General features: G+C 35.1%; 1 protein-coding gene across 1 annotated transcript in view; it reads right to left on the reverse strand.

Moving 5' to 3' along the window:
- Positions 1-1131: 1131 nt before the first annotated feature.
- The window catches only part of LOC120147188, a 30191-nt gene continuing 19265 nt past the window's right edge, over positions 1132-12057 (reverse strand). The window contains exons 10-13 of the mRNA XM_039160628.1: positions 9236-9355; positions 2694-2771; positions 2495-2601; positions 1132-1332 (exon numbers count right to left, since the gene is read on the reverse strand). Of these exons, the coding sequence (XP_039016559.1) occupies positions 9337-9355 (19 nt within the window). The 3' untranslated portion in view covers positions 1132-1332; positions 2495-2601; positions 2694-2771; positions 9236-9336. The remainder of the gene's footprint in view (positions 1333-2494; positions 2602-2693; positions 2772-9235; positions 9356-12057) is intronic.

Raw genomic sequence — 12057 nt, forward strand, 5'->3', positions numbered from 1 at the left:
AGTTACCTGATACCAACCACAACTCCACTGCTTCAATGGGTCACCACCAAAGTAAGTAAAGTTTGGTGGCTTTTATTTCTCATATCTCAAACCAAATGTCGAAAAGCTTTTGCTCATCTTTGAATTTTGTTGGCTTTTATTTCTCATAGGGGACTCCGTTGTCACCTTCCACTTCTCTTTCTCACTAAATTTATCAAGAAAAATAAAAATCTATTAGATATTTAATTTTTTTTTTAAAATATTATCTTTTATATTTGAATATAGGGTAAAATAATCAAATGACCACTTAATCATGGATTACTGGGTTAGTATTGATATAATCACCGTACTTTCAAGGTAGTCACATGCCATTGCAAAACAAACAACGTAGTTTATATGGAACTTTGACTCACCATTAGTCAATAACGACCATATCTGTTACAATGCTTGTTTTGTAATAGCAGATGGCTACACTAAAACCACTTAAATAGTTATATGATCATATTATCAAAATTAAAAGTATGATGGTTATATTGATATCCCATAGTTAAGTAGTTATTTTAATAGTTTACCCTTAAATATATACACATTTAAAAAAATCCATTCTATGATTTGAATTGGGTGAATGTGAAGCAAATTCAACGAGGATAACTTATTTTGCTGGATCAGTGAATAATAGGCTCATGGTAAGTCAATTTAATAAGTTTATGCACTAATTTATTCTATAATGTACTGGGACTAATTTTCTTCTCTTTTGGGTTGGGCTTTGAAGTTCAAGATTCTCCTTAAGTCCATTTAATATTTATTTTGATTTCAATTCCTACTTTTTTGTCATGAATTCCAGTCTTGTTTAAGTCTTCAATCTCAAAAGTTAAATAGAGTGATTATAAGATAATATATGTTTAAAACTTATTAATTTATTGGCAAAACACATTCCTTAGACGTAACAACTTAAACTCATGATCTTTAAGAAAATAATATTTTTTTCACCACTAAGGTCATTTGATAAGTTTATGAACTAACATTGTTTTAGAATAAATAATGTCCTGATCAAACCATAATAAACCATAATAAAGATCTTTGTGATTGCTTTTATATCGAAACAGCATGTTGTAACAGTGAAACAATTTTAAGCAGCTCATGCCTCGGAAGTCTAAAGACGGTTCACCAAACATTTTCCCCTAACAAACAATACTCGTGTTTCATTTCGAAAGAAGAAAAGACGTAAAAACAATGTTTGAAAAGTCCAAGACAGCAAGTAGCATAATGGTATCAATACAGATCATTGCAGCTCCCAAATGTCTCTTTCTCAATTAGAGAAACTACTCCCCCATTGCAATAAAAGGGATTCCCCTGTTAAAGATGCAAAATAAAGGCTGTATTACTATTCAATCTTCATCTTTCTATTGCTTTATCTGAGCTACAAGTGCATTTAACCAAGCTGAGATTTTTCAAAAGCACCAAAGAAACAAAACAAATATGAGCATAAATGCATTTAACCTCGTACAAGATGCTCATTATTGGATGCAATTGTTACTCGGATTTGAGTGTGTCTAATTCAGGTATATTCAATTACTTCGAAATGTTTACATGCATTTGGAGAGCTAACATGTACTTCATAGAGTAGGGAAAAAATGAGCTAGAGCAACATAGGGATGAACTATGAAGGGAAGAAAAGTGGGAGGGATGATCATTTTTAATCTATGTGTACAAATAAACCATTTCAAGTTGGAAAGAAAATGTGATAGAGATGTAAGTTACTTCAAAATTATGTATTTTTCAAAAGCTTTATTTTCTTTCCTCTCATCTCTCAACTCTACCAAGCAATGAACGAAAAGAAAATTACATTTTCTTTTAATTTTCCATCTTTACTACCAAGCACATCAATGCAAAGAGAGAAAAAAAATCCATTTTTCTACCCATTGATTTTCCATCATTTCAATTTTCTTTCCACTATGCCAAACAAGGCCTTATGGTGTGCTTGGTTGAGTGAAAATTGAAGGATAAAGGAGGGAGAAATGTGGAAAGAAAATAAATTTTGAGTATGCTTGTAAGAAATAAAAGTGAACGGAAAGAAAATGAGGGGTTATCATTTTTTATTCTACGTAAAAAAACAACAAATTGGAATTGGGGGGGGGGATGTGAGAAAATCAAATTTAGTTTAAATTTATGTATTTTTCAAAAGCTTTACTTTCTTTCCTCTCATTTTTTAACCCAACTAAGCAATGAATAGAAAGAAAATTACATTTTTACCTTTCATTTTTGCACCTTTCCTACTAAGCACACATGAAAGAAATAATGTATTTTGCATCATTTTATTTTTCTACTCTTTTAATTTGCCATAGTTCCAATTTTCTTTCCACATAACCAAGCCAAACCTTAAAGTAACTTTTTCATTTGAAAATGCATAGTAGAAGTAAATATCAATCAAATCATGTAAAATAATTCTTCCTTCTTGCTCCTCTAAATAAATTTCAAAGTTAAATTAATATCAATTAGAAACAAGGATTCTTACCAGCCACCATGCCTAGAGAAGTAATCATTATCCAATGATATAGCAAGAGCAACAGCAACCGCTCGCTCTGAGAGGGTCAGTGGACGGCTTACATCCAACTCTTGGATCTGCAACAAAATCAACAATATTGTGAACAAAATACTTAAAAACTTTTAATCTCCATGTACAAAGAACTTTCAATTTCTAATGCAGAAATTACCATGCTAGCTGGACCAGTCTTCGAGATGGGATCAGCATTCCCAAAGCGGATAACATACTGACCAGCATCTGTAAATATCTGCGTATAGGCAAATTACTTGGGGGGTTATATACGATTTTCAGAAAACTAAGAATTTTAATTCATGTAGCAAAATTGAATTCAACTAGAAAACACACAGCTAGGTAACATAAACCTGTTTATGACAATAATGTTGAAATGAATCCAACCCCGGAACAAATAAAGTATAATGAGCCACATCCGATTAAAAGGTTGTGTTTTTACTTTCTTCAGTCGAATAATAAGAAGTGTAAAACTCCTTTTTCACAAATTCTCACATGGTATCAGAACTAGATTCTAAATCCTTATACAACATGAAGACACACAACACCTCCTCGGAAGTCAATTCTGAATTCAAAAGCCATTCCTCAACCAATATCATCAAATACTCATCAATACCAATCACTAGTCCCAAAATCAATGGCCACAATTTTCTTCAATGGTCACCATCGGTTCTTATATATATTTCTGGAGGAGACAAAGATGATTCTCACCACGAAGGTTCCTATTCCAGAAACAACTGATCCAAAGTATTGCACATGGAAGATTGAAAATCACATGGTCATGTCATGGCTAATAAACTCAATGACTACGAAATTGGAGAAAATTTCCTTCTCTACAAAACATCCAAGGAAATATGGGATGCGGCAAGAGAGGCTCCAATTCATAAAACACCTTTAAACTCTTTGAGACTCAGAGACTCAACTTCATGATCTACAAGGGGAGATGACTCACTCAAAATTGCAACACAATAACCAGGTACTGAAAATACTTTGATATGTTTGAAATACATCCAAGTAGTAAGTGTCTTGAAGATGCAGACTTGCATAAAAAGATTGTTGCACTGATTTTGTACAAACGTTTTTATAGTATTATGCTTTGATTTTATTCAGCTTGGATGATTTGTAAATTTGATGTGTTGGATTTGAAATGAGAATGTTTTAAATTTAGTGGTCACCTCGGTGACCTAGTGTAGCTCCTTGGATCCTACGGATATTTTGGATTGGGTTCAGGGTGTTACAAGATTACTTAGTAGATAAGCATCTTTATAGATAAAGTTTCTTAGCTGATAAGAGTCTTAGGAGACAAGAAACCTAATACATAAAGAACTCTTGTTTATGTAATACACATCCTATTTTTTTTTTTAATAAGAATTGGAGGTCTCATTAAAAACCCCCCTTCATAATTGCTAAATTCATAAGAATTTGACAAAAAGCGGAAGGGGGAAAAGAGTACCTCAGATTTTATTGATAAAGGGATAAAATCCCGAAGTTACAAGGATCACAACAAACCCCAAATACATCCCTGCCCTAGCAAGAAAAGACGGCCTGAGAATTCATAGAATTACCCCATCCCTTTTTTTGCAAGTTCGTCCGCTTCCCTATTAGCGTTCCTACTAATCACCCTAACAATTATTTCTTCCCTACTAACCATAGCAACAATCTCCTTAACTATAAACTCATAGGAACTAGGGCACCTGAAAGGGTCCTTTTGCCACTCCACAAATATTCCTACAATCACATTCCAAGATCAGCCGACCCTTAACACTCCAGTTGGATCCTATACAGAGGAGGATATCAGCTTTGACATAAATTCTACATCCTATTCAAAAAGTGTCTTTCCTTTCTTCAACCAAATAATTAAAAGCGAAAAATTCCTTCTTTTTTCATAAATTCTCACATAGTATAGATCATTGCTTTCAAGAAAATTGATCCCTAGAAACTATTTGCCAGTACCATCTACCAGTTTTCACTAACAATTTCACATTTACAGAAACAAATACAGTGTACAGTTTTTATTTGTATGTAGATTGTAGATAAGATTTGTTTTATTTTGTAAATAGTTTGTTAGTTATTTTAGGATATATTTCCTAGTTTATCTCTAATTTAAATTTTATATAGAGTTTGAATTAGGTTAAACTACTTGTACAAGGTCCTTAAAAGGATAAGGACTTTCTTCTTTTCCGTAACCAAACTTATGAAATAGAAATCAAAATTCTATTTCTCTAGAAACTACATGGTATCAGCTTGGTACGTAAAAATCCTCTTCACGATGGCTGTCACTTCTTCGGAAGTAATGCTGGCCTGGATGAGTCTTCTTCTTCCTTAGTCATTTCAAAAAATTCAGCCACTGCAGATAACTCGGTCACTGCAAAAAATTCGGCCACTTCAATCTGTAGCAGCTTGCGGATCGCAAAAAATTAATTCGGCAGACACTCTCTTCAGCTGAAACCAATTCTGCATCTACAACACAGTTTGGTAACTTCTCGATTCACTCAAACTCTACGCTACTTTCATGGATAGTCGACTCTGGTGCTACTGATCATATGACAGGAAACCACAGCCTGTTTCTAACGATTTCACAACTAAGCATTCAAAGACATGTGAAGACTGCTAATGGAACTTTAGTTGTTGTTCAGGGTGTTGGATCCGTGTTTGTTAACAGTGATCTTATGCTTCAAAATGTTCTCTATGTTCCGAATCTTCAGTGCAATTTGTTATCTGTTAGTCGGTTGCGTCTTGATCTTCATTGTCGTACAAAATGTAGTTGTGTTTTTCAGGAACTGGAACTGGACTTGGAGAAGGTGATTGGCAGTGTTGATCTGTGTGGTGGACTTTACATTCTTGAAGGTCAATCTCCTCCTAAAAGGCAAGCCCTATCAAGTTGCACCAACAATCTTGTTTGTTTTTCTTCTCTTCTGTCTAGCGTAAACTCAAGTGACATCCTGTTATGGCACTTTCGCCTTGGTCATCCTAGTTTCCATTATCTAAAACGATTGTTTCCTAATTTATTTCTTAATTAAAATTTCATTGTGACATATGTGAGTTCGCAAAACATAAACGTAATCCTTATCCTCCATCTTCCTATAAATCATCTCAACCGTTCTCTCTTATCCATACTGACATTTGGGGCCCATCTCTGGTTAAGAATATTTCTGGGGCTAGGTGGTTCATTTTTTTATTGATGACTATTCTCGAACCACTTGGACATATTTAATGAAACAAAAATTTGAAACAAAAAGTATCTTTAAGGCGTTTATTCCATGGTTCACACTCAATTTTCTTCTAAAATTCACATTCTAAAGAGTGATAATGGGACTGAATATTTTACAAATACCTTGGGTACATTCTTTGCAGAAAAGGGCATTATCCATATTAGTTCATGTGTCGACACTCCACAACAAAATGGAATCGCAGAGTGAAAAAACAAACATCTTTTAGAGGTGACTCGTTCTCTTCTTTTTTCTTCAAATGTTCCAAAATCTTTTTGGGGAGGCTTTGCTTACCACCTATCTTATAAATCGCCTACCCAGTCGTGTTATAGGCTTCCAAACACCAAGAGATGTCTTTCTCCAGCAGTTTCCTTTTTTCAAACATATGACTTCCACATTATCGGTAAAAGTTTTTGGATCTTCTATCTTTGTTCACATCCATAAACAATTTCAGGGTAAGTTAGATCCTAAGGCTGTCAAGTGTGTTTTTTTGGGTACTCGTCTCTTAAAAAGGGTTATAAATGCTATTCTCCTATCACTTGAAAATTCTACATTTCTATGAATGTTACGTTCCACGAATTTCAGCCTTATTTCTCAACTTTTGAAATCCAGGGGGAGTGTTGGGATGAATTTCAGCCTCAAACAATACAATTTCCTCTTGATGCCCTGCTTCTATATCACAATCAACCCAGCCCATACTCCAACTCGAACCAAATTCTCCTACACCTAAAAACCCTCCTTCAGCAACTTCCCTTGAACAAAGGGAACTCAGTGTCTATACAAGGAGGAAAAGGCCTATTCCACATGTTACTACACCGGTTAGGACTGCTCAAGAGCCGGCCCCGAATCCAATTCCTTTACATGATGAGAAAGGTACGGATTCTTTAAATGTTGACCCTGCTCCTGTAATTGATACATCTAATCGACCTATTGTTCAGAGAAAAGGTGTTCGAAAGTGCACTGCTCATCATATACAGCGATATGTTGCCTACAGAAAATTGATGCCTTCATTCAAAGCCTTTACTGCTAAAGGGTTTAAAGGATCCAAGGTGAAAAAAGACTGTTGAAGAGGAAATGTGGGCACTCGAAGAGAACAAGATCTGGGTCTTGACTGATTTACCTCCGGGAAAAAGGGCAGTGAGTTGTAAATGGATTTTCACGGTGAAATACAATGCAGACGGGAGCATTGAGAGGTTCAAAGCTAGACTAGTAGCAAGGGGTTTCACACAATCTTATGGGATTGATTTTCAGGAGACATTTGCTCCCAAAGCAAAGCTCAATACAGTGCGGATTTTGTTATCACTTGCAGCAAATCTTGACAGGCCCCTCCATCAGTTTGAAATTAAGAATGCCTTTCTTAATGGAAACCTGGAGGAGGTATATATGCAACAACCTCCTGGATTAAACACAAATTCTAGTCCAGGCAAGGTATGTAAGCTTTGAAATCCTTATATGGCCTTAAACAATCACATAGAGCTTGGTTAGATAGGTTTACTAAGGCTATACTGAAATTTGGCTACCTTTAATGTCAATCTGACCATACTATGTTTGTCAAGACTTCTTCAGAAAAAAAGGCTATTTGATTGTTTATGTTGATGACATAATTGTCACGGGTGATGATTCCTAGGAAATTTGAAAAACTTAAGGCTTTTTTGACAAACCGAATTTGAAACCAAGGACCTTGGTTATTTGCGATACTTCCTCGATATGGAGGTGGCTAGATCAAACACTGGAATTGTGATTAATCAATGAAAGTATATCTTGGACTTACTCTCGGAGACTGGCATGACAGGTTGTAAGCCTGCTGAGACGCCTATGGAGCAAAATCTGAAGTTTCAAACTAATGGAGAAAGTGTTTCCGTTGACAAGGAACATTATCAACGGTTGGTAGGGAAACTTATTTACCTATCTCTTCCAAGCTCGGATATTGCTTTTTCAGTTAGCATTGTAAGTCAGTTTATGCATGACCCTAGAGAGGAGCATCTTACAGCAGTAACTAGGATCTTGTGATACCTTTAAATGACACTAGGAAATGTGTTGTTTTTTACTAAGAATGAGCAGAAAAGTGGAAGTCTTTACCAATGCAAGCTGGGCAGGAGAGCTTACATCACGAAGGTCCACCGGTGGGTATTGCACTCGAGTCTCGGGTAATTTGGTAACTTGGAGAAGCAAAAAACAGAATGTAGTGGCAAGGAGCAGTGCTAAAGCTGAATTTCAAGCTTTGGCACAAAGAATTTGTGAAGGTATTTGGGTTCAACGATTGCTAAAAGAACTTCAAATGAATCATAGTGAGGATTTTGAACTTAGTTGTGATAATCAATCTGCCATTTGCATTGCCAAGAATCCGGTACAGCACGATCGAGCAAAGCATGTGGAGATAGATCGCCACTTTATCTTTGAGAAGGTCACAAATGGAACAGTTAAGCTTAATTTTCTCTCTACTTGAGAGCAGCTGGCTGATGTACTTACCAAGGCACTTCCTAGAATCAACTGTGACGAACTTACATCCAAGCTGAGACTGTATAGTATGTACTTACCAACTTGAGGGGGAGTGTAGATTGTAGATAAGATTTGTTTTATTTTGTAAATAGTTTGTTAGCTAGTTTAGGATATTTTTCTTAGTTTATCTCTAATTTAAACTTTAAATAGAGTTAGAATTAGGTTAAACTACTTGTACAAAGTCCTTAAAAGGATGAGGACTTTCTTCTTTTTGGTAATCAAACTTATGAAATAGAAATCAGAATTCTATTTCTCTAGAAACTACATTGTACAATGGGAAATGCAAAAATGTATGAATCAACCGCATACGATCTAATTAGGAGAATTAACACAACTCCCAACCTAACGTTTTCTCCTTTGAAACATGTAAACCAGATTTCTACATATTCGATCCTCGAATTCCTTCTGCTACTATCTTTTGCCGACTGACACATGAAATCATACACTTCAACGCTTTGGACATCCACTACCATCTTTCTCACAAGATGAATAATATCTTACAAAAGAAGTTCCTAAAGCAAACGCAGGACCCTGCCAACTTCTTCGATCTCAAATACTACACTCCTATTAAGAACTTTTACAGATTCTAGTATCTTATTACTAAGGAAACTCTCTTGGGGTAGAAGATAGTTGGGTCTTTCTTATTAAGCATGCTAAAGTTGCAAACCGTGTGCCATTATAATTTAGGGATTATGATGAATTAAGCCAGCTCCAGCAACTAAAAGAACCCATATCAGGCCAGGAATTTTAGAAATGGAACAGCGGATTAATCTTTAATGTCTACATCTGGATGAACTAGTAATGATTTGCAGGAAAATCCCAAAATAGGAGGATTTCGAGTTTAATGAAAGTCGAAACCTCTGCTATAATCTAACAAGTAACAAAATTTTACAATAATAATATAAGCAAAAACTTAACATGGAAACTGTGAAAAAAAACTAGAGCTCATGAATTAAGTGAGAATTAAGAGATATTTTTTTAAATGAAGAAGAAACTCAAAGCCAAAACCCCTCCAATCACGATCTATTTCAGCTAGAACTTGTCCATCAATGTCCTTCAAAGTAAAAGTCCAATTCCATAAGCCAGGATTTTCAACTACAGCAAATTGTTATTCCTACCAAAAAAAAAAAAAACAATCTTGGCTTTAATGCTACATTTAAACGTAAAATAAAATTTAAAAGAAACTAAGTAATTGCTCACTATCCTTGACAAGAGCTCTAAACAAGCTGTCATGAATGCATATACAATTCTCAACGTAATAATAGTTCCACAATTCTGATAGATAAATAAGAAACAAAGAGTTATTATGTGATACAACATCAGAGGGAAAAAAATACTCCACACGCGGTCTTCAGATGATGACAAGTGTAGTTTTAAGTATATTTAAAAATCTGAAAAATAAATAATGGGACACTTGGCATCAGCTTAACACTGTTCTTGGAATTATTTTTTCGACCAATAGTGTATAAAATGATAATCCAAAAAGAAATCTCTTGACCTAATTTTTAATAGATAGAGGAAAATAAAAAGTTCAATTGATTCAAGTTCCTTATCTGATCTCTTATAGGAAAATAATTTAACCAGAAATTCAAGGAAAGTGAGGAAAGTATATAAAAGGGGAAGGGGTGCTGGGAAACACATTCTATCATGATTATAAGAAGCTAAAGATATATATAAGGGTATATACACACATCCACACTGTAATACAAAATTCGGTAGTCATAGCAAAACTATGGAACCATTGGGAGAAAGCAAAGAATACAAATAAGAAAGGAACATATAAAGAATGAAGGGGAAAAGCCTCACTCACTAGGATGGATTAAAGACAGAAAAAACATGGAAGGGGAAGAAATGAGTACAACAGACACCTTTTTGCTCGAGGACAAGAAGAAAACCAAACTTATGTTTTTTTTTTATAGGAATAGGAGGTCTCATTAAAAACCTCCCTCATAGTTGCCTCTTGAGAAGAGGCAACTAGCGGAAGGAGGAAAAGAGTACCTCAATATATTAATAAACCCGAATTACATACAACTATAACTTACAACATCACCCGAAGTAAAATACCAAACATAACCGCTAACAGTAAGGACATTCAACCTATCCCCTCCTTAGCTAACTTGTCCGCCTCCCAATTACAAGCCCTAGGAATCAGCCTAACCATAATATCCCTACCCGAAATTACATCCCCAAGTTCCCGAACCAATGAACTGAAGAACGAAGGAGCCTCAGTAGGCCTGAAAATCCAATCCACTGCAGTCTTACAATCACTTTTGAGAATAAGTCTTCCCTTCAACGCCCAATCCGAATGTAGAAATAGATCAATTCCTTCTTTAATGGCTTTCAACTCAGCAAACAGAGGAGGACCAAGTCCGACAGGCTTAGAGAAATAGATCACGGTAGAGCCATTCGAATCTCTCAACAGACCTCCAATTCCACCCTGCAAACCATCACTTCTAACAGCCCCATCCACATTGAATTTATAAAAATCAGGTGGAGGTGAATACCAGCACAGATCCTTCTTCTTCTTCTGAAAATTGACTGCTAAACCATCTGCAAGCCTTGGATCTCCTATTAATAGATCTACCTGGATGTTAGCTTCAGGAAATTTAGCTAGAAACCATTTGGCCAGCCTGAATCTGCAAATGAAAAACAGTGTAAATCTCTCAAAATTCCATTTTTCAAACACCACTAAGTTCCTAGCCTTCCAAATCGACCACATAACAACACCCGGGATGAAATTCCAAATAGAAGAAGAAGCCTTCAAATAAGACCATGAACTAAGTAGAGACGGGGGATCTTTGGGCAGAACAATATTAACCTCCCATAAATTGATGAACAAATTCCACAACTCCCAAGCAACAGGACAAAACATAAATAAATGGTGAATTGTTTCTTCTTCCTTTTGGCATAAAGGACATAATAACTCTTCCAAAGGAATACCTCTTTTCTTCAATTCCACTCTAACAGCTAATTTTTGGTGAGATAATTGCCATAAAAATGTTTCAACTTTTGGGGGAGCCAATCCAGACCAAACCCATTTCTTCCACTGAAAATTTCCTCCAGAGCTACGAATAAGAGCTGATCTACAGGCCTTAACTGAGAACAAACCATCTCCACTCCCTGACCAAATTAGGAAGTCATCAACAGCATCAATCAAGACAATATTATCAATCAAAGACCAAACTTATGTTCTTTTCCAGTAATACCATTTATGACTTGTAGGGGGGGGGGTTAAAGGATGATACCAGTCAAATTAAAAAACAATCAAGTAGGAAAGCTATCTGTAGATTGTAGACAGTAAATAGAGTTAGATTTACTGTAAATAACTAAGTAGTTTAGATATCCTGTAACTTAACTAAGTAATTTAGATATCCTATAACTCTTAACTAAGCAGTTTAGATATCCTATAACTCTTTATCTCTTAATAGGATAGAATTCTATCTAGAGTAATTTTATTTGTACTATAACTCTATGTATTTAGTCTATTTAAAGGAGACTTATAACTCTATTTGAAATAATAAATTTACCACACAGAATCATCTTGATCACGGTCACAAATACTCATTTTCTAATCTATCCCTTAAAATAATGATAATACCACGCATAGGTGTTCTAAACAAAAGCAGAATTCATTTATGTAAAACAGAAATGACTTCACCAAACCTTTTCCAAACAAACAAAAATAGCAAGTATAAGCTCTTGAATGAAGCATATTTGTAGAATTAATGTAGTGATGGAGTAAAGACAGCTCACGATATATTTAAGTGGGTTAAGCATGTATAGCACCAATTGGGCATTTTTTTTTATAGGAATAGG

The sequence above is a fragment of the Hibiscus syriacus genome, unplaced genomic scaffold (genome assembly GCF_006381635.1).
Source record: "Hibiscus syriacus cultivar Baekdansim isolate YM2019G1 unplaced genomic scaffold, ASM638163v2 tig00002511_pilon, whole genome shotgun sequence".
NCBI lineage: Eukaryota > Viridiplantae > Streptophyta > Magnoliopsida > Malvales > Malvaceae > Hibiscus > Hibiscus syriacus.